General features: G+C 46.5%; 1 protein-coding gene across 2 annotated transcripts in view; it reads right to left on the reverse strand.

Moving 5' to 3' along the window:
* Positions 1-875: 875 nt before the first annotated feature.
* PTPN12 (protein tyrosine phosphatase non-receptor type 12) overlaps positions 876-23,859 on the reverse strand; it is a 187,582-nt gene continuing 164,598 nt past the window's right edge. Inside the window, exon 15 of one of the 2 annotated variants that reach the window (XM_082254230.1) lies at positions 876-1,686. In XM_082254230.1, coding sequence (XP_082110356.1) covers positions 1,625-1,686 — 62 coding nt within the window. In that variant the 3' untranslated portion in view covers positions 876-1,624. Of the gene's footprint in view, positions 1,690-23,859 lie in introns of both variants that reach the window. The other variant, XM_082254229.1, reaches the window with a different exon arrangement.

Below are 23,859 nucleotides of genomic sequence, written 5' to 3' on the forward strand. Positions count from 1 at the left end.
ATTTGTTTATTATTTTTGAAAAGGTCAAAGCATGGCTGCACACAAGGTTTTAACCCAAGGATCCCTAAAACTTTGGAAGTGATGGCACATATTCTGCTGTTGACGATGCAATGCACACCTGCACATTACCATTTGCTTAGTAAGGCCTCTTTCACACGGGCCAGACTCCGCTAAACTTGGGTTTGCTCAGCAGGGGATTGGTCTACTGATGCAGGTGGATGACAGGTCTGTCCACTCAGTTTATGCAAAGCGGACACAGACACAGCCTGCTCTGCTCTTTGGTGTTTGGATGTAAATGGACCAGCTGTTCATTTTATACCCAACTGCCTCCTGATCTGGTCCGGCCAGATGGAGGGGAACGGAATCCCTTACCTTTTTTTTTTTTTTGCCAGATCATATTGGAGGTAGGCGGGTGTAAACGGACATAAGTCTGGTATAAGAGGAGAATGCGATCGGTTCCGCCTGAAAAACACACAGGCATCCAATAGGACCTCTTGTGTGAAAGGGGCCTAAGGCTGTGCATTAGTCAAGACCAAGGAGGGGGGGGGGGGGGGGGCAAGACAACGACCATGAAAGCAGATGGTTGAGGAGGTATCTTGCCCACTATGAGACTGGACAGTGAAAGGAGAAGCAGCACACTGATGACTCGGTCCTCTCCTTTCAGCACATTACTTGCACTGTAGAACACATAAATGATATTCTGTTTCTTCCTCAGCTTTGCCGTACAGGAAACTGCAAGAGGCTGCTACCAAATCAAATAAGGCACTTACAATAGGGATGTATTAATAGCATAGATGCAATAGTTTGTGTGCTATATTTGCCTACAATTCAGTTTTAAGTTTTCTATTTATAGGCGCACAAGTAAAAACGCATAATGGGGTTTGACAATGAAACAGTATATTATAAAAATATCCTTTAGCTTACAATTTACAAACTGTATTACAATCGTATCGGTTAACCTGTAATGCTGGCATCTGTCACCCAGCTATGATGATTTAAAAATAAAAAAAAAAAAAGCCTAAAAAACAACAGGGCCAATAATTTACATTCTGTAGCAGGAAAACAATTAAGACCATGCCCAGGAATTCTTACATCTTCTGTTAATATTTTGTCTACAATTAAGTCAAATATACCTGCTAGCCCTGTACAAATACAAAATAATGCATACAATGTAATCAGAAAGTTAGCAAAAAAGTTGTCTGTAAACTATCATAAAAGTATCACTATATTAACAGATCTACAAGCAGCGGTGTAACAGGGTTAAAAGACATTAAGGCAATAATACATTAAGTTACAAAATCATAGGTAATACTTTTTCTGTTTTAAACCAAAGTGTTATATAAGGCAGGTATATGGTCCCAGCAAAAAATGTTTAGCACTGATACTGGAGTAATCCATCTTAAATATGAAATATTTTTATATGGAATTGTACAGTAGTAGTGTACCATTGTGTAGGCAGACCTACACACTGAATGGTCATGGAATACTTTTTCTTAGTGGCACTTTTGTATGGTATGGTCTTCCACAAACCGGCAGGCTATTGTGTAATGCAGAGGATTCTGTCCATTTAAAAAGGCAAAACATCTTGCTTGGGTTCACAGAATAATGACTGAAATTTTCTGAGTCATTGCATGCAGTCTGCAGCTGAATCCCCTGATCTTCCAGTCTCATCGTTGTTACTGAAACCTGCTGAGAAACAAAAACACTCATCACTAAAAATAGCTAGGACAGTTTTAAATATTCTGAAAAATCAAAAGCCCTTGTTGCCCGTAGCAAACAATTAGCCTTTCCTTATAACAATTCTAGTGCAAAAAAAAGAAGAAATCTGGTTGATTGAAAGAACTGATCTCTGACAGCTGTGTATAAAAACAAACATACCCCCCCCCCCCCCCACCCTTACATAAATGTACTGTAATTGTTCCTAGGCTAATTATTAAATAAAAAGTCTACCTCAACATTTTGTTTGAAGCTCATGGCATTCATTCTTCAACTGTATTCCTATTATTTTGAGCAAATTAAATGTTAATCCAACGTTGGCAGATCTTAGACAAAATGTATTTTTGGTTTGTGTTTGAATGCAATTGACATAGGTAGAATATTGTACCTTGACAGAGGTTAGCAAACAAGAAGTAGCACACTATTTATATGTGGATGAGTAAAGAGGGGGGGGGGGGGGGGGGAGGGAACCAAAGAGATTTTTTTATCATCATCTACATCAGTAGACTAATGCCCCATACACACGTGCAGATTGTCTGCAGACTTACCAAAACCATATAATATGAGGTCAAACCTAAACACTTTCAATTTGTATGCAATCCGGCAGGCCCTTGCACTACATAGAAAAGGTAAGTCTGCAGATAATCTGCACGTGTGTATGGGGCATTAAGCCTCGTACACACGCACAGATTGTTGGCCAACTGATCGGCCAACTTTTGTCCAGTGTTTGTTGGTTGAAATGTGCTCTAGACTTGCACTGGCCAACAAAAACCAACTTCAGAAGTGATGTCATGTGATGGTTGACTTCCCGTGTGTTTTTTCTTCTCTGAGCATTCCCAGTCTTGCTCATCTGATTTTTGTCTGCTGAAATCTGTACTGACTGAGGAACAATCGGCCGTTCTGTTGACGGCCAACAAAAATTTTATAGCATGCACACCAGATTTTTTTCGGCCAAAAATTCGCAGTTGGTTGTCGGAAGCATCATACTAACAAGCCTACAATTGGCAGATTGGACGTTGGCCAACAATTTACGGCCAACAATCTGTGTGTGTGTACGGGCTTAAGACCCCGTTTATACTGGGGCGACTTGTCAGGCGACCTGGTCGCCTGACAAATCGCCTGCCATAGAGTAGCACAGGACACGTTCTAATAGGAGCGACACAAGTCGCTCCGACTTAGAAAAAGGGTCCTGTACTACTTTGGGGCAACCTGGAGCGACCTGCATTGATTTCAATGATATGAAGTCCGTGCATGCCGCTCTGAGGTCACGGTGCGAGCTGTGCACCGCGACTTCACAGGTCGCCCCGGGAAGTCAGGTCGCCTGTATGTGAACCGGCTCTAAAGCCTTCAGGAACTTTTGGATGAAAGCTGTGTACGAATGATCAGATTTGCTTACGATTGTGTCAAAAGCGGTATTGTGTACGATATTCTGTTCGTGTGTATGGGGCTGAAGGCTGGCCATATATTATACAAAATTTCTTGTACAATTGTCCTTTAGATTTACCAAAACCATATAATATGAAGTCAACCCTAAATACTTTCAAAATTGTATGCAATCAGGCAGGCCCTTGACCTATATAGGTGAAGATAAATCTAAAGGAGATTGAATAAAAACATTGCACAATGTATGGGCCAGCTTTGCACTGCACAACAGATGTAAAAAATGTAAAAAAAAAAAAGTAAATCCACTACCCAAGTTACTCACTAGGGGGGGAACCTCTGGGTGACTAAGATGGAAAAGGACCTGGGGGTCCTAGTAGACAACAGGCTTGGCAATGGCATGCAATGCTGCAAGCAAAGCCAACAGAATACTGGCATGTATAAAAAAGGGAATTCACTCCAGAGATAAAACAATTATTCTCCCTCTCTACAAGACTCTGGTTTGGCCACATCTGGAGTATTCCGTCCAGTTCTGGGCACCGGTTCTCAGAAAGGATGTGCTGGAACTAGAGAGAGTTCAACGAAGGGCCACAAAGATAATTAGGGGAATGGAGGACATCAGCTATGAGGAAAGACTACAAGCATTGCACTTATTCTCTCTAGAGAAGAGATGCTTGAGAGGGGATATGATATCAATGTACAAATACCGAACTGGTGACCTTAACATAGGGAACAAACTTTTCAGAGAAAGGGAATTCAATAAAACACGGGGCCACTCGTGAAAAGAAGTTTAACCTTAAACTGCGTATAGGGTTCTTTACTGTCAGAGCGGTAAGGATGTGGAATTCTCTTCCACAGGCAGTGGTTTCAGCAGGGAGCATCGATAGTTTAAAAAAAATATTAGATGGGCACCTTAAGGACCACAACATACAGGGGTATACAATGTACGGTTAGCACGCACACACACTACATTGAACTGGATGGACTTGTATCTTTTTTCCACCTCACTAAATATGTAACTTTACTATGTAACTACACAAACCAGCAAACAGAAATTGAATACTATCAGGTTGTATCTGAAGTAGTAAATCAATGTTCTCAAAAGTAAAAATAAAAGGGAAAATGCAGCCATTACAAAAGACTGTTCTACTAAATAGTAAAAAAACAAAAACACCACAACTCTCTAGGCCTGACACGTTTGAACAGTTTAAAAGCAGTTAAAGCAGCTGGAACTAACCCAAACCAAAGGATGAGTTGGATAAAAGTTAAAGGGTATCGACACCCAAGAATGAAAAGTTCTTTACCATTTACCGCTCCTTAGATGTGGTGGCTGCATTTGTTCTCTTTCACACTATTTTCTCCTTTATTTTAACCTGGTAATCCTGCCATTAACACACTTCCTGTCCTAGGGCGACAAACATACTGAGTAAGTGTTGTCACCCCAGCACAGGGAGTGTTAAGACTATTTAACTCCTCCCTCTCCGCTGTAGTCTCCAAAGATAGCATGGAATTATTGCTAACCATCAACAGTCCAGAGACAGAAATAACTTGTTGAGCAGATTTAGTAAAATACTGAATGGTATATAAAACATACACTTAATTCTCTTCAATATATACGTTTATTAGACACTGCTGTCTTCTGAAACAAGAATACCCTACAGCAGGGATTCCCAAACTACGGCCCTGCAGCTGTTGCAGAACTACACATCCCATGAGGCATTGTAAAACTCTGACATTCACATACATGACTAGGCATGATGGGAATTGTAGTTCCTGAACAACTTCAGGGCCGTAGTTTGGGAATACCTGCCCTACAGCAACACGTTCATCTTCAGCTTGGAATCTCGGACTGAAATTTACCCCTACAGTTAAAATGGATAAGAGCAAAGGGAAACAAACAATCGCATGCAGCCCGGAACTGCAGGCAATGCGGCCCACTGCCTCGACAATTTTCTTTTTTTTTCCTGGGGAGGAAGGAAGTCGAGTCGGGGGCACGGCCACAGAGGCAGCCTCGGAGGGGATCTTCCACTAGTTGTGTTAAATTAGTGCTGAGGGGGGGCGCGGCAGCACTGGAAGGGCACGGCGGCGTTTTATTACTTATATACCTTAACTAATAGTATATATTTTATATGCGGACCAAGAAAATTTCTCTACACTCAATGTGGCCCAAAGAAGCCAAAGAAGGTTGGGCAACCATGAGCTAGTGCATGAAGACAGGTAGGGTGCAAATCTAAATACGGACACCATTTAATCCTACTTTGGATCAAACCTAGGATTAATCATAGAAAAACTTATACTGATTTTTAAAAAAACACTAGGGGCATTTGAGGGCTCGTTCACTCTACGTATGGTGACTAGTTTATTTCTGTCAGGATAAACCATTGTTAACACAATGACACAGAAAACCTTTTTATTTCTCTGTTGACCCCACAACGATTGTGTGCGTGCATGCTGCATTTCTCTACACTGCAATGCACCATGCTGATGTGTGGAGACAAAGTGTCCCTGTGTACTTCAAGTAAGGGTCAAAAAATAAATACACATCACACCAGCCTTCCCCACTGCTGGAAAAAACTGACAGCTTCCCACATGCTAAAACAGAAATTAAAGGTGCAGGCAGTGTGAACAAACCCTGAAGTACACAATTTTAGCCATTGTCTATTTTATGTATTTGTAATAATGCTATCAGTCATCTATGTAATTAACTGCCTACTTCACCAGCCTCATTGGAATTTTTTTTTCTGAAACCTGTAATTATTAGCAAATTAGAATTTTAAAACCCAACTCTTTAAATAAACAAATCTAGCCCAAACGATATGGGAAGAATTCAAGAACCAGTTGCCATGTGATATTCAGCAGCAGAACACGCGCTTTCAAACTTTGCCATTTTCTATTTGGGGTTTTACCCACCACATTTAAATTTCCAAGGTAGGTTTAAATGTAATAGATGGCTTTGATAATCTTTCTTTATGCAATTACTAGAATACAAAGAAGAATTCCAAGTTACTTTAACTTCTCAGCCACATTGGTTGTCATTACAAGACAGCCAACCGTCGGCTATGGACGCCGGTACTGGGGTGAAGCCTCTAACTGCAGGCATCACTCCAGTACAGCACTTTCCCTAAATATCGGCAATATTGGTAACCTCAGGGGCCGATTAAGATATATATGGGAAAGTGCATATCGGCCCCCGGTATATTGGTGGTGCCGATAATAGGTCGATCCCTAGTATGTACCATACCTGTGGAAGCTGGAAATCACTATAGTGGACACCCTATGAGTACTATGTTCTGCATTCTGAGAAAAGGAGGCCTGCCGCACTGCACAAGTGCCAGTCAGAGAATGCTTTTCATCTTCTCAATGAATTCAAAGTGTGCTCCGATTATATGGGGTGGAGAGGCGTGGCAGGGAAGAGGTCTGCATGCTTCTGCAGTCTGCCGAGATATGCCCACTCTTCCAGACTGACATTCAACCATCACAGTGTTACAGTTTGAAGAATCGCAGGATATACATGAGGCGTTCTGACCCTTTTATCGTAAGATAAGTGGGGCCCACATGTCCCGGTGAGCGCTTAACCATTATCTCTCCTGTTGGTGTTGGGATCAGATGTCCTTCTTTGATTACTTTCTTCACCTTGGATTATTTGTGTTATTTCACTTGGGACTTTTTGTTTCTTATTCACTTATTTTTATATATGCTTTTAATCGAGTATAATTTTTAGCTCTGCACAGTATTTTTTACTATTCAAGTGCCTGTGTTCTTCCTTCTGGAAGCGGCTTTCCTTGCTTTTGACAAAGTAGGAATGACTCACTCAGACTTCTATCTATCAGAACCTGGGCTTCCATAGCCATGCCATTAAGCCAGTGACTGGGAAGCAGAATGGAACAGGGGGCTTGAGACAGGAGGTCATCTGCCCACTCCTGAGACATGGACAAGTGAGATCACTTGACAGTGTTCCTCCAATTATAAGACGATCTGGCTTGGCTTCCTTCATGGCTGCATGACTCCTGGTACCCTTGGTGACTGATGTAGGCTTCAACTGTGGCATTGGCTATTTGCACCGAGATTGGATGTCCCTAAAGGGAGGCCTAGTGGTGCAGAGCCACCCTTATCGCTCTGAAGTCCAGGATGTTGCTTGGCTTCCTCTGGGGACCATGTTCCTTGAATCCTGAGGGACTGAAATACTCCTCCCAAGCCTAAAAAGACTGGCATCTTATCGCCTTCCAGAAATAACGCAGAAGGAAAGGAAAAGAAAAAAAAAAAAAAAAAAAAACCGCCCATTGTCAAAGTCGGCTGGATAGCAGCATTGTTAGGTTGAAAGGAGGAGCATGCTAGTTTCATGCAAAACAGTATGTCGTGTGTTGGAAAGGTGTCAATATTTGACAAAAGAAAGCCTCAAAAAAGGAGGCCACCATGAGGCCAATAACTGTCAAAGAGGGGTACCTCTGATCTCAGGTTTAAAGGGTAACTTCACTTTCGTGGGGGGGGGGGGAGGAATCAGCAAAAGAACAATATAGAGTATACAATTGCGACAAAAATCATATTGTAATTGAATATTAAAAATTACCTTTCCTTTTCAATCTGCAGCTGTCATTTTCTGAAAATGCAATATGGCTACCTGGAGCTGCTCTGTACACAGAATGTGTACTGACCACAACCCAGAAACATAATTTGCTGCTTGTGTGATTGGCTCACCAATTTTCCCAGAAGTCTGCTTAAGATGCAAGATTTCTGGCATCTCCTGCAACAAAAATGTCATTTTTGGGGAGATACTCCCAATAGGAACACGTCTAAAGGGATGCAGGCCCAGCAGTTCTCAGAGCTCTGCAGCTGCACAGCTGATAATTATGAAACCACTGCCATTTGACCCACTAAGCACAGAGGAACAATGATTTCTTCAGAATAACAAAGGGGAAGGAATCTGCAACAAAGTTTGTTAAAATCCCTGCAATGTACATAGATCACCCAGAGGAGAATGTTTTTCCTCAACAAAAGTAGAGTTATGCTTTATGTTCTAAAAGAGCACAGTTTGATTTCTGGAAGGAAGGCTTTCGCTTGAGCTGTGTCTGGAATTAAAGCAGAAGTACAGGCTAATACCTTAAAGTGGAGTTCCACCCTAAATTTATACTTACCTTCATCTTCTCGTTCCAGGTCACCTGAAAAACAAATGGATAATCGCAATTTTTTTTTTTTTTTTACTTACCTTGTAGAGAAAATATACTTACCTTACTTCCTTCTTCCTCCCCTCGGCGGCCACGGCGATTCGTCACTTCCTGGCTTTTGCAATGTTTCCTGGGAGCTGAACGTCATCGCTCCCAGGAATCAATGCGCCTGCACCGGCCCCGACGTCAGTTCCGGTGCACGCGCGTCATTCCCTTCTAAACAGCTTCTGGGCATGCCCAGAAGCTGTGGAGGGATGACGCGCGCGCCCCAGAAGTGACGGCGGGACCGAAGGAGGAAGAGGACGCAGAAGAGGATCGCGCTGGCTTCAAGCTGCCCACACCTGAGATGGCAGCGCTGGAGAATACTTTTTCAAGGTAAGTATTTCTCCTAAAATGTAAGTACAACCAGATCAGAGGCTAGCCATTGTGGAATGTACTAGCCCTGACTGTCCCGGGGGTATTTTTAGTAAAAAAAAGTATCACCTGGGTGGAACTCCGCTTTAATGTTGCAAAATGAAAAAATCCTAGTTTCTCTACCTTTATTTTGCAGTTTTCAGTGCTGTCACATGATTTCAATTCTGCTCCCTGCTGAGTCCAAGAGCAGCTAGTGGGTGTGGTTACTGAAAGCTAGTGACATCACTTTCAGGGGGGGGGGACACTGTTCCTGTGTAGCAGTGGGTGTGTACAGAATGGGAGAAGCTGATGATAGGTTCCCGCCAGTGTTCCCTTTAAGGTGCGCGCGTGCGCGGTCGCGCAGTGGAAATTACGTCCCGCGCAAGCACCTAGTTAGACGGCGCAGCCGCAGACGGAGCGGCCAGGGAGCAGAGCGTGCACCCCGAGAGCACGCCCATCGTGTGACAATAGCGAATGAAAATTCGCTATTGTCATACGGATCCTCCTCCTGGCCAATCAGGGAGCGGGTCCTCCCGCTTCCTGATTGGCCGAAAGGCCAACTTCATGCCATTGGCCGAGGAGGAGGCGCCGGGACTCGGGAGGATGGAGACGCGGGAAGCTGGAAGCCGGGGACTGAAGACAGAGTGCCGTGACCGTCCGTGAGGTAAGTGCACGGGGTCGCGGGGGGGCATTGCTGTGGCACTCTGCAGTTTATTGGGGGCATTGCTGTGGCACTCTGCATTTTATTGGGGGCATTGCTGTGGCACTCTGCATTTTATTGGGGGCATTGCTGTGGCACTCTGCATTTTATTGGGGGCATTGCTGTGGCACTCTGCATTTTATTGGGGGCATTGCTGTGGCACTCTGCATTTTATTGGGGGCATTGCTGTGGCACTCTGCATTTTATTGGGGGCATTGCTGTGGCACTCTGCATTTTATTGGGGGCATTGCTGTGGCACTCTGCATTTTATTGGGGGCATTGCTGTGGCACTCTGCATTTTATTGGGGGCAATGCTGTGGCACTCTGCATTTTATTGGGGGCAATGCTGTGGCACTCTGCATTTTATTGGGGGCAATGCTGTGGCACTCTGCATTTTATTGGGGGCAATGCTGTGGCACTCTGCAGTTTATTGGGGGCAATGCTGTGGCACTCTGCAGTTTATTGGGGGCAATGCTGTGGCACTCTGCAGTTTATTGGGGGCAATGCTGTGGCACTCTGCAGTTTATTGGGGGCAATGCTGTGGCACTCTGCAGTTTATTGGGGGCATTGCTGTGGCACTCTGCAATTTATTGGGGGCATTGCTGTGGCACTCTGCAATTTATTGGGGGCAATGCTGTGGCACTCTGCAATTTATTGGGGGCAATGCTGTGGCACTCTGCAATTTATTGGGGGCATTGCTGTGGCACTCTGCATTTTATTGGGGGCATTGCTGTGGCACTCTGCATTTTATTGGGGGCATTGCTGTGGCACTCTGCATTTTATTGGGGGCATTGCTGTGGCACTCTGCATTTTATTGGGGGCATTGCTGTGGCACTCTGCATTTTATTGGGGGCATTGCTGTGGCACTCTGCATTTTATTGGGGGCATTGCTGTGGCACTCTGCATTTTATTGGGGGCATTGCTGTGGCACTCTGCATTTTATTGGGGGCATTGCTGTGGCACTCTGCATTTTATTGGGGGCAATGCTGTGGCACTCTGCATTTTATTGGGGGCAATGCTGTGGCACTCTGCATTTTATTGGGGGCAATGCTGTGGCACTCTGCATTTTATTGGGGGCAATGCTGTGGCACTCTGCAGTTTATTGGGGGCAATGCTGTGGCACTCTGCAGTTTATTGGGGGCAATGCTGTGGCACTCTGCAGTTTATTGGGGGCAATGCTGTGGCACTCTGCAGTTTATTGGGGGCAATGCTGTGGCACTCTGCAGTTTATTGGGGGCATTGCTGTGGCACTCTGCAATTTATTGGGGGCATTGCTGTGGCACTCTGCAATTTATTGGGGGCAATGCTGTGGCACTCTGCAATTTATTGGGGGCAATGCTGTGGCACTCTGCAATTTATTGGGGGCATTGCTGTGGCACTCTGCATTTTATTGGGGGCATTGCTGTGGCACTCTGCATTTTATTGGGGGCATTGCTGTGGCACTCTGCATTTTATTGGGGGCAATGCTGTGGCACTCTGCAGTTTATTGGGGGCAATGCTGTGGCACTCTGCAGTTTATTGGGGGCAATGCTGTGGCACTCTGCAGTTTATTGGGGGCAATGCTGTGGCACTCTGCAGTTTATTGGGGGCAATGCTGTGGCACTCTGCAGTTTATTGGGGGCAATGCTGTGGCACTCTGCAGTTTATTGGGGGCAATGCTGTGGCACTCTGCAGTTTATTGGGGGCAATGCTGTGGCACTCTGCAGTTTATTGGGGGCAATGCTGTGGCACTCTGCAGTTTATTGGGGGCAATGCTGTGGCACTCTGCAGTTTATTGGGGGCAATGCTGTGGCACTCTGCAGTTTATTGGGGGCATTGCTGTGGCACTCTGCAGTTTATTGGGGGCAATGCTGTGGCACTCTGCAATGTATTGGGGGCATTGCTGTGGCACTCTGCAATGTATTGGGGGCATTGCTGTGGCACTCTGCAATGTATTGGGGGCATTGCTGTGGCACTCTGCAATGTATTGGGGGCATTGCTGTGGCACTCTGCAGTTTATTGGGGGCATTGCTGTGGCACTCTGCAATGTATTGGGGGCATTGCTGTGGCACTCTGCAATGTATTGGGGGCATTGCTGTGACACTCTGCAATGTATTGGGGGCATTGCTGTGACACTCTGCAATGTATTGGGGGCATTGCTGTGACACTCTGCAATTTATTGGGGGCATTGCTGTGGCACTCTGCAGTTTATTGGGGGCATTGCTGTGGCACTCTGCAGTTTATTGGGGGCATTGCTGTGGCACTCTGCAGTTGATTGGGGCAAGCTGGTCACTCTGCATTGACGTCCCCCCCCCCCCCCCCCATTGCTCAATCTAAAGGTTTGCGCTCAGAAATTTTTTTATTTGCTCAGCTCAGTAAAAAATTAGAGGGAACATTGGTTCCCGCCCAGTGTTCTCCCATCAGTAAGGGTGCATTGTACATCCTAATTCATGAGAAAAGTAAATAATTCACACGGGGGGAGAGACACACACAAAGTCGAATGAGAAGTCCCAACCCATTGATTTCAATTGCACCCGTTCCCATCTATGCAACTTTGAAAAAGGTACCTGCACTACTTTGATGCAACTTTGATCCACAGAGTTGGATCAAAGTCGCACTTTAGCCTAGTGGCTACGTCTCCACTAATGCGATTCTAAAGTTGTGCAATTTAGAGTGCGACTTTGATTCAACTTTAAACTCTTTGGATCAAAGTGTCATTAAAGTAGTTGCAGGCACCTTTTCAAAGTCGCTGATTGTCAAAGTAGCATGGTATCGGGTGCCATTAAAATCGTATGGCTGTGACTGGTAATGCAACTGTGTGTCTAAAGTCGCATGACAAGTTACACAATTGTAAACGGGGCCTAAAACTTATTACTCACATGTAATGAGCAAAAGAAATTGATCTTTATCCTTCTAAACTTTAAAAAAAGTTCCTTTGTTCCTCATTTCTTTTATATACTGCGCCAGTCATGTGACACGCCTCCTCTCTCCCCCCTCCCCCTTTTTCTCAAGAGACGTAGCTAGCCTAAACGAGGCTATGAAGACAGGAGGAGATCATGTTCTGTGAAGGATAGGGGGACGGGAGTGGGGCTGGGCAGGCCTAGGCATGTCTGTTTAAGCCCGACAGACAACCTTTTCATGAAGCGAAAGACAGCTTAAATGGGGTACACACTAGTAGAAATTCTGCAGAAAATTAGCATCCGAGGTAAAATCGTACGATTTTCGGCTAGTGTGTACACAACTTTCAGCAGCCAATGCCGAGGGACAAACAGCAAAATTATTATCGTCTGTCCGCAGCACGACCAATTTTCGTTTAATGTGTATGCATTACATCCGTGAAAAATGGGATACGAAAGACCGCGCATGATCTGAATTTGCTGACGACCCGGAAGTCTAGGAACAAACTTCCCCCAAAAAAAAAAAACGGACGAGAAATTTCGTGAACATTATGCACTGTCAACTAAAAACAGTTATGACCGCTGAGCATGAGAGAGAAAAATCGGAGGATATTTTGTCTGATTCTCATCAAGTGCGTACGGGCCTTTAGCAAATTCAAATAAAGGGAGATGGCGTTATCAGTGAACAGGAAGAAGCTGTTTGTCTAGTTTAGATAAGACTCTCTAAGCAACACAAGCAGCTAGCCAGAAAATGAATATCAAAAGATATTTAACATACGATTAAGAAAAAAATCATTTTTGACTGGAGTTTTCCTTTAAGTTTTAGTATTCCAGGCGAAGTGGAGGGTTGGAGAGCACATTTTTGGATGCCGAGCACCCAGGCTGAAGCATCTGAATGTCTTGTGGACAAGGAGATCTTCAGAAGGATGCCATCTACATAATCCCTAATCTGGATGCCCTGAGTTCACAGAAAAGCAAGAAGAGGTGCAAGTACCTTTGTGAACACTCTGGAAGCAGAAGATAGGCCGGTTCACGGTGGTGTGAAAAACTAAATGAAATATAAATATGAGTATATAGGCCCAGATATAGGGACTTCAAGCGGAAACCCAGTCACCGTCTCACTCTGCCAAGCCCGGTGGGCTCATTTGAAGCTAAAACATACAATATTAAGGTCAGGGAGGCCAGAGGGGTCCACCCCTATAGAAGTAGCTTAGCTTAGGGGCCAGCAGTGATGTAACAAGGGAAATCAAAGGGGGGGAAAAAAAGGGATTTTTGACTTAACGTAAAATCCATTTCTCTGATGTTCATTGATTGACACAGCTCCTGATCTTCATAACCATTGGGTTATACTGCCCCCTATAGCAGTATGACAAGGCAGGAAAAAGCTCAACTACGCCTATGGGCAGTCTCAGGGGGTATACACCCACACACAGCTATAGGCACTCCGTTTTGTTACAAGCAGTGTCAGAAGAATTGCAACTCCAAAGAGGGGTGGGGGTGCTGTGTTCGTCAGTGATCATCAGAGAAATAGATTTTACGGTAAATCAAAAATCCCATTATCTTTCGTTCATTGACAGACACAGCTCCTGATCTTCATAACCATTGGGACGTCCCAAAGCAGTGGTAAACATGAGGGGTGGGAAACGGCAAAAAATTCCCAAGGCTAAACAGTAGCCAACCAGGCAACATGAGCTCAACCAAAACAACTTGAGATCAGCTGAAAAAAAAAAAAAAAAAAAATACACCCTCAAAGAGAACCAGGTCCTCTAAACAGCAGCCTGCAAATCCTTACGGCCAAAGGAAGCATCTGCAGATGCCAACACATCCACTTTAGGAAACTTTGTGAAAGTGTGCACCGACAACAAGGTGGCCACCTTGCAAACCCATGTCACCAATGCCTGATGACAGAAAGGCACCAAGCGCCTGAGTAGATAGAGTGTGCCTTGACCGGGAAAGGAGGAACCTGACCCTTGATAGCATAGGCCTGAATAACCATCTGTCTGATCCATTTGGAAACTCTCGTAGAGGAAGCGGACAACCCTTTCTGAGGCCCATCCGTGAGCACAAATAGTGAGCCTGACTTCCCAAAAGACTCCGTAGCTGCCAAGTACACCCGGACCAAATCAAAGGCATGCAAAGCAATTTCCTTTGGATGTTTAGGCCTGGGACACAGGGAAGGCAACACAATGTCCTCATTCAAATGAAAATCAGAGACAACCTTTGGGAGGAATGATGGACAGGGGCAAAGAACCACCTTATCTCTGAATCATCAGGTAAGGTGGACAGGATCACACCGGCAGTTCTGACACCCTGCGTGCAGGGGTAATAGCCACCAAAAACGCCACCTGAGAAAACATAAGCAAGGGAATCTCCGGAGCATTTTCAAAGGGAGGCTTTTGGAGGACTGAAAGCACCAAATTGAGGTCCCAAGGCGGCAGCAAAGACTGCACTGGAGGAACCAAATGTTGACATCCTGAAGAAAGGTATGCCCCAGGGAGTGTGTGGCTAAGGGTCATTGATAGAAGGCCTCCAAAGCCAACACTCACGAGAGACTTCAAGAGACTCACACCACGCAATGTACGTCTTCCACGTACGATGGCAAATCTTTCTAGAAGTAGATTTTCTAGCTTTTACCAGCGTAGGAATTACCATCCTTGATAAACCTCTATCCTTCAGCACCTGGCGTTCAACAGCCAAGCCGTCAAAGCCAGCGACTGTAAAGCAGGAGAAAGGATTGGTGCTTGGGACAGCAGATCCTCCCCGTGGGGAAGCCTACAAGGAACGTCAGCGTACCAAACCCGGCAAGCCAGTCCGGAGCCACTAAGATGACTGGAATCTCTTCTGCCTCAAACCTGCGTAGAAGTCTTGGCAGAAACTTGAGAGGAGGGAATCAGACGTTGCTGACCTCACAGGGCCACCAGCATGTCTGTGGCATCCACCAGAAGATCCCTTGACCGAGCCACGAATCTCTGTACCTTTCTGTTAAGCCAAGACGCCAACAGATCCACCTCTGGGATGCCCCACCGGAGACCCAACTGATGAAACTCCTCCGGATTAAGGGACCACTCCCCTTGGTCCAACGCATGCCGACTGAGGTAATCCGCCTCCCAGTTTTCCACCCCGGGAATGTGTACAGCGGAAAGGGCTTGAACTAACCCTTCTGCCCACCTTAGAATGCCGGCTACCTCTAAAGCCACCCTGGCACCTCTTGTGCCCCCCTGGTGATAGACACATAAGCCACGAGCATAGCATTGTCTGATTGAATGTGCACTGGACATCCCTGAAGAAGATCCGTCCAATGGTCCAGACACAGTCTGATCCCTCAGAGTTCCAAAACATTGATCGGTAGTCTGTTTTTTTTTTTCCAGCGTCCAGATCCCCTGAGCAGAATGCTTGCCGAGGACCTCTCCACAGCTGGACAGGTTGGCATTCGTGGTAATCGCTGTCCAATACAAGGGGAGGAAGGGTTTTCCCAGATGAAGTCCCGGAGAACAAAGCCGTCATGTCAAGGACTCCGTTTCCCGGCTCAGCCGGATCGGATTGTCCAGAGACTGAGGAGTCTCCTCTTCTTCAGCTAGAATCTCCCTTTGCAGGGACCTAGTATGGAACTATGCAAACAGAACCGCCTTGAAGGTAGACACCATGAGGCCCAGCACCCACATGCAAGTCCAGAGGGATGACCATCTACTGGACAATAGGAGACAAATTGCAGCATGCAGTTTGTCCAGAAGAAAGAGGACTCTAGCCAAGGCTGAGTCAGACCCATAGTCCAGCTTTGTGGACAGAACCAGAACAGACTTCTGAAAATTCAGAATCCATCCAAACTCCCGCAGAGTTTGTATGGGTATTTCCAGGTTGTTCACCAGAGCAGGAGGAGACTCCGCTCGCAGAAGTTGGTCGTCCAAGTAGCCCAGTACCACGATCCCCTGTTGGCGTAGCAAAGCTAGCACTGGGGCTAACACTTTTGTGAAGACCCGAGGAACAGAGGCGAGACCCAAAGGGTTATGGCACAAACTGATAATTGCTCCTGTCCCACGGCAAGGCGGAGAAAGTGCTGGTGACCGGTACATATTGGAATGTGAAGGCAAGCATTCTTGATGTCGATAGAGGCATGAAAACCCTCCTGACCCAGGGATGCCACCACCGTGCGAAGAAACTCCATTCTGAACTTCTGCACCCACACAAAACAGTTCAGTGCCTTTAGGTCCAGGATTGGACTCAGCTTGCCTTCCTTCCTGGGAACTGTAAACAGGATTGAGTAAAAAGCCAGAAAAAGTTTCAAAGTCAAAACTAGAACAATCACCCCTTGTCCGGGGACAGGCGCAAGTTGGAAGGAAAGAACCTTGTCGGGGGCAAGAGCGAAACTATCTTGTAGCCAGACCAAATAACTTTGTGGACCCACTTGTCTTGTACCAGGGAAGTCCACGGGTCTGGGAACCAGCAAAGACGTCCCCCCACCCCTCCCGATACAGGTGAGGGCACACCATGCTGAAGAAGCCTTGTCTGCAGGTCTGGAGGAGAAGCCCGCTCTTGGCTTGCCAGACGAGGTTTGTTTGGATCCTCCAGAGGAGGCCCTGAAAGGCAAAAAAGCTCCTTATGAGCTAAAAAGGGTCCACGTCTACGACGAGATTTATTGCCCTTAGTAGCCTGCGAAAGAAAGGTACTCTTCCCCCCTGTGAGGCCCTTAATGTCATCCAGGGTAGCTCCAAACAGGTGATCCCGTTGAAAGGGAAGATAGTCAAGGCCTTTTTGGAAGTCTGGTCCGTCAGGTCGGCAAAGGTGGGGGGGGGGGGGAAGGGTTTGTGGTTCTCCCTCCAGGTCACGGCATAAAAGCTTACGCAACTCAGAGTTTGCGACACCAGGGCAATGGTGAATACCGGCCTCAGTGCCGAACCAGCCAGGGTGTACATTTTGCAGGCCACAGCCTCTGCCTTCCTGTCAGCCGAATCCTTAAAGGCCAGGGAATCATGGTTGCCTTGTTCAATATAAAAACCGGAGAGTCCACCACCACTTCTTAATGAGGGACACCCCAAAGGGGTAACGTCTAGAAAAATCGCTAAGGGACCCAAAGGGGACGCTTTGGTCATTCCCACTCTTCAGTGACAATAGACGAGGAAAGTAAACACCTTTGCCGCTCTGGATGGATTGTTAGTGCCAAAAGGAACCTGCGCCTCTTTCGCAGCTGCAGCCTCCATCTTCTAGGTCGTACGCACAGATCCAATCAGTGCTTCCACCAGTGCCTTTTCGTGCACGGTTGCAGATGTGGAGGAATCATCCTCACTATCAGAGGATTCCGGGCGCGTGGTTGCAGACCCAGCAGGGTGCCCCACGCCCACAGCAGCTGAATCAGATTCAGAATCTAATGAGACAAATGAAGCAGGGGGCGCTTTTTGCTAGCTCATCGCCCGAAAGCCACCGCCACCTGGGACACAAAGGACTCCAGGCCCGCTGCCAGTGCATGGATGGATGGTTGAGACCCTTAGTGCCCCGCAGCCTCAAAGAGGGGATCAGGTGGGGAGATGTGCTCCAAAGACTACTTGAGTCAACAGGGAGACCCCACAAAAAGTTTAAGACCCTGCAAAGAGACAACTTCCACCACACTGGCAGCATCACCCGGTCACCAGGCACCAATCGATCCTTTAGCAGAAAGGGAGAGAACTCCACCAGACAAAACCACCCAGCAGAAACAGGCACCTGCAGCCACCAGGATAATCTGCACTTCACGTGCGGCGATCAGGTAGTGAAAAGATCCAGGAGTCAGCAACAGAGGAAGAGGAGGGGTTCCCACCACTGAAATCGCTGCCCACAGTGCTCCACTGTCATGGCCGCCTCTATTTTTCAATGGCCGGACTACACAAACATGGTCACCGTGCATAGAAACACACAGGCTACAGCAAAACGGCAGCCCCACAAGGCCTCATGGACAGCCCATTGCCAGCATAGCGTCCTGCCCTCACCCCAGACCACCCACACAGACCCAGAATAAGTGGATGGGGAGACAGATGATTGAGGGTGCCTGACGGGAAGGAGGGGAACCCAGGGGGGGGGGGGGGGGTCAAACTGTCCCAAGGAAGGGTCCACCTCAAAACCCTCCAGGGGAGAGGGGGGACTGCTACTCACCATACCAGGAACCGGGTGGGCACCGCTCGAGGCAGAACCCCTCGCCATCTAAATGAGGGGCTGTCGGCCAGGAGGAATGCTGTGACTCAGGCCGAGACCCGATCCTATGCGACCTCACGAGGCGTTTAACTTGCAGGCCAGCCCACGTCTGGTGGGACTATGTCGCAGCTGACCTAGCGCGGAGCTTAGGTCTGTGCACGCCCACTGGCCAGACTGGAGTGACCACTGAATCTAGATTATCCAGTCTGTTGCCCAGTCCGGCAGTTGATTGTAGATCTCACAGGAAAAACCAGGAAAAAAAAAATGTTACATGTAAAAAAAAAAAAAAATAATAATTTGCCAGGACAAGAGATCCCAGCAAGGAACTGGGTCCTTACTCCTGACTAGTCAGAAAAAAAACTGAATACCTATAGCAGAGAGGGGGAGTATACCCCTGGAAATGCCCAAAGACGTACCCAGATTCTTTTTCTGCCTAGCGTCCTACTCCAGTAGGGGGTAGTATAACCCAATGGTTATGAAGAACAGCAGCTGAGTCAGTCAATGAACGAAACATAAAATACAATTTGTGCTCAGGGCAGCATCACAATCAACCAAACTGACACGCATACAGTAAACCGTAATCTTAGCACAAGCAGAGGCAAGATAACCAATTAGCCAGGGGGACCAGACCACAATCTAACACCTATTATCAGGCTTGACTTTTGTTGGGATCTGCAAACGCCAGACGCAACCTTGGTGCTGTATCAATCCACCAGGGAATTAGTGCAAAAATCATATAGCGACAACAGTAAGCAGCCTTTAATGCTTTAACATATAGGGAACAGTTGCCTGCTTTAATCATATTGCTGACCGCTTATTCCTCAGCAAGATTTTAACGTTCACAAAGTTCCATGGCAGTTCATTGTTGGTATATTGCAGTGGTCCTCAGGGCCCACTAACAGGCCAGGTTTGCAAGATAACTGAAATACATCCCAGGTGATATAATTTGCTGCTCAGTGATTGCAGTACTCTAGTCTGCATCTCCCCAAGGTAATACTTAAAATCTGGCCTGTTAGTGGGCCCTGAGGACCGGAGTTGAGGAACACTGGTATATTGGACACTGATTTCAGAATGGTCCACCCTCCATGTCTTGTCCTGCTCAAACATTCATTGCATTTGGTTGCCAGCTTGCAGCAATATATCTAGGAGTAATGTTGACCACAGGGGTCCTTAGATCACACTGGTTTACACTTAATGTTTAGGGGCTTTACTGGGTAGATAAAGACGGGCAAGTCTTTCTACTAGAATGACAGCCATTCGCTTATCCATTTTATAGCCATAGATCTGATCCGTGAATAATACTGGCCGCGGAATCCACAGCTCAGGGCTTCTACTGTTTGAGCTGTGATCTCTTACCAATCGTTATAGATTGCCCATTCTATTTTTTCCACAAACAAGAAATTAGTGATGCACCGAAAATTAAAATTCAGGTGCAGAAAAAAAGACGTTTTTTTATTTAAAAATAAAAAATTTTTTATAACCTATAATCTAGATTTTTGACTTACCGTAAAATCCTTTTCTCTGAGGTTCACTGACGGGCACAGCTTGTCTTGTAGACACTTGGGCTTATGCTGCTCTCTCTTCAGGAGTAGGACTAGGCAGAAACAATTTTGGCTTTCCCCCGGAGGCAGTCCCAGGGGGTATACCATCACTTCCTGCTATAGAACTCAGTTTGTAACAAGCAGTGTCAGAAGAATACATAACTCAACCCAACAGAGGGGCGGGTGCTGTATCCATCAGTGAACCTCAGAGAAAAGGATTTTACGGTAAGACAAAAATCCAGTTTTCTCTTTGGTTCACTGACTGGCAGAGCTCCATGTCTTCTAAAGGCTTGGGATGTCCCAAAGCAGTATCAATATTAGAGCTGGGAAAAAAATAGCAATACATCTAATTCCCAACAAGGCTAAACATAGCCAAATCAGGTAAAAACAGGAGCTCAACCAGGAACTGGAGCTCACCACCAGGAAAAAAAAAAAAAAATGGATTTTTGTAAAATCTTACCGTAAAATCCTTTTCTCTTAGCTCATTGACAGACGTAGTCCTCGGTGATACACCACCTTCGGGTTATGTTGCCTCCACAGGAGCAGGACTAGACAGGAAATTAAAAAGCTCTGGCCACACCCTAGGGGCAGTCCCAGAGGGTATATCCTCTCTCTCTTTGCCTCAGCAAATCAGTTATGTGAAAAAGCAGTCTTTAGAGATTTTAACCCAACTCAAAAACAGAGGGGCGGGGACTACGTCTGTCAATGAGCTAAGAGAAAAGGATTTTACGGTAAGATTTTACAAAAATCCATTTTTCTCTAGCGCTCATTGACAGACGTAGTCCTCGGTGATACACCACCTTCGGGACGTCCCAGAGCAGTATCACAACTGAGGGGTGGGAAAATGAAATCAAATCCCAATCTAGAAGGCCCAACCGGTGCCAACTAGAAGTTTACAATGCTCATCCTTAATGATGAGACTCAACAAAAGAGAAAAATTTTCTTTTTTTTTTTTTTTTAAAACAGAAAAAACCCTCGAGGTAGACCACCGGTCTCCTCAAATTGCGGCCTGCAAAACCTTGCGGCCAAATGAGGCATCCGCCTAAGTTGCCGTCACATGAATTTTATAGAATTTTGTAAAGGTATGTACCGACGACCAGGTGGCCGCCTTACATACCTGGACCACTGACGCCTGATGGCGAAAGGCCCAGGAAGTACTGAGCGCTCGAGTGGAGTGCGCCCTAACAGGGAACGGAGGACTCTGACCCTTAATAGAATAAGCCTGTACCACCGTTTGTCTAATCCATTTGGCAATGGTCGCGGCAGATGCAGGCAAACCCTTTCTGGGGCCATCCGTGATCACAAAAAGTGAATCCGTCTTACGGAAAGATTCCGTAGCTTTCAGGTATACCCTGATTGCCCGAACCACATCTAAGGAATGCAACGCATGTTCCCGATGATGCTTGGGCTGAGGACACAAGGAAGGTAGTACAATATCTTCATTCAGATGAAAATCTGAAACCACCTTAGGAAGAAAAGATGGCTTAGGATGAAGTACTACCTTATCCCTATGAATCACTAGGTATGGGGACTGGCATGATAATGCAGCCAGTTCTGACACCCTGCGAGCAGAAGTAATAGCCACCAAGAAGGCCACCTTCTGGGATAAAGTAAGCAAGGGAATCTCCCTGATGTTTTCAAAGGGAGGTTTCTGTAGAACCGACAAAACCAAATTAAGATCCCAGGGCGGTAAGGGCGCGCGGACTGGAGGAGCCAGGTGCCGCACCCCCTGGATGAAATTCCGCACCAAGGACTTGGTAGCTAAAGGTTTCTGAAAGAAGATTGCTAATGCTGAAACTTGACCCTTGATGGTGTTCAAGGCTAGCTTCTGCTCAACCCCTTGTTGCAAAAAGGCCAATATTCGAGTCACCGAATAGGTACGTGGAGGAAATCCTAAAGATTCGCACCACGCAATATAAGTCTTCCATGTGTGATAATAGACTTTGCTGGAAGTCGCTTTCCTTGCTTTAATAAGGGTAGGAATGACTGAAGTAGACAAACCTCTGTCCTTCAGTACTTGGGTCTCAATGGCCAGGCCATTAAACCCAGCGACTGTAAAGCATGATGGTAAATTGGTCCTTGAGACCACAGACACTCCCTGAGACGAAGTTCCCACGGAACGTCTACGACTAGCATGTCCAAGTCGGCCAGGCCGGCTTGGGGAGGCCAGCCTAGAATTTCTAGGACCACTGGCGCTGATAGAATCTGAACCAGGCGTCCCTAGAGGTATCTGGCCCCGACCATCCGAGAAAGTCTGGTCGTTTTCTGTTCCCACACATTTATCAGATACCTGATTTTTATCAGGAAGGGTGATCTTTTCTGGTTGAACCTCAGGGACCGAAGTCACCCGACTAGAGGCTACTTGGCCTATCTGGTCAACCAGATCCGATTCCTGTGAGGTATAGGGACTAATCTTAGGAAAAGGTAAAGGAAAAGATCTATTCAGGGAACGGTAACTACCGCTTCCTGTAGTACTTAAATGTTGGAAGGGAAGAATCGCACCGGTAGTAGTGGTTGATGCTCGATCTAATGTCCTGAATACCGGTGAAAACGTCCCCCCACCCTGAAACCGGGTGGGGGCGCACCTTCAGGCTGTGTACTCCTTTGCTTCGGGTTTGGCTGGGTTGGTCCTCTGCTTGTCCGACCAGCCCTTCTTGAACCCTCCTGGAGGAGTCTTGCCTTTCCCGCTAGTACCAGCCGGGCGCCCTTTATGGGCGGTAAAGAAAGGTCCTCGCTTGTTGCGAGGTCCCTTAGCTTTAGCAGCCTGTGGCAAAAAAGTGCTCTTGCCCCCAGTGGCATCCTTAATGATTTCATCTAGGTTGGCCCCAAATAGACAATTCCCCTGAAAAGGGAGATTAGTCAAGGTCTTTTTGGAACCTAGGTCAGCTGACCAGCATTTTAACCACAGCACACGTATGAGGATCACCGCTGACATAGATGCATGCCCTAATAAGGGAGTAGTGTCCAAGGCTGCGTCACAGATAAACTGTAGCCCTTGTATAATCTGTTCCATCAAATCAGATGTCTCCTGGGGAATATCTTTTCCCCTAAGGTCTTGGCGTACCATTTTCGCCCATTCCGTAAGTGTCTGGGAAACTAGACCAATAACAATTACTGGTCTAAATGCTGACCCTATCAGAGAGAAGATGGTGCGGGACTCTGCTTCCATCTTTCGATCCACCGGATCCTTAAAGGACGAAGTGTCCTCCACTGGGATAACCGTGGCATTATTCAGCCTGGAAATAGGTGGATCCACCACTGGTGGTACCGTCCATTTCTTAATGATGGATTCCTCAAACGGATAGCGTCTAGCAATACGCTTGGAAATAGTAAAGGTACGTTTAGAATGCTCCCATTCTCCTTTAATCTGATTACCGAAACATTTAGGTACAGGAAAAACCTTCACCGTTTTGATGGGCTTATTAGTACCAAAAGGAATCTCTGTTTCAGTTGCCTCTGCCGGTAAAGCCTCAAGTTTTAAGGTTTCCTGCACTGCCACAACTAGTGCGTCCACCAATGCTTCTTCCTGAATTATAGCAGGAGAAGAAGCGTCCTCCTCACTGTCTGAGGGGGCTTTACCTGGGATAACAGCCCTTGCAGAGGAACCTGCAACTGCAGTGACCATCTCTGAATCTGAGTCAGAGGTGTCAGATAGTATAGGGGTAGGCGGGGGTCGCTTCCTTGACCCCCGTCCCTGACAGGCCGCCTCCACCCGAGCCACCATAGACTCCAAAATTGCTGTAAATGACTCTACACTCTGTGCACTGGCGGGTCCCGTGGCCCCCTCGAGGGAAACAGGTGGGGGAATATGTGTGGCAGGGTCCATGATAATTCCAGTCACTTCCTGGATAATATAATTCAAAAATAAAAAAAAACTTTTTTTTTTTTTTCAGACCCCCAGCGCCACAAAAAGCCCCTTAGTGTTACCTGCT

Source organism: Pelophylax lessonae (genome assembly GCF_965119305.1).
Source record: "Pelophylax lessonae genome assembly, chromosome: 4".
Classification (NCBI taxonomy): Eukaryota; Metazoa; Chordata; class Amphibia; order Anura; family Ranidae; genus Pelophylax; species Pelophylax lessonae.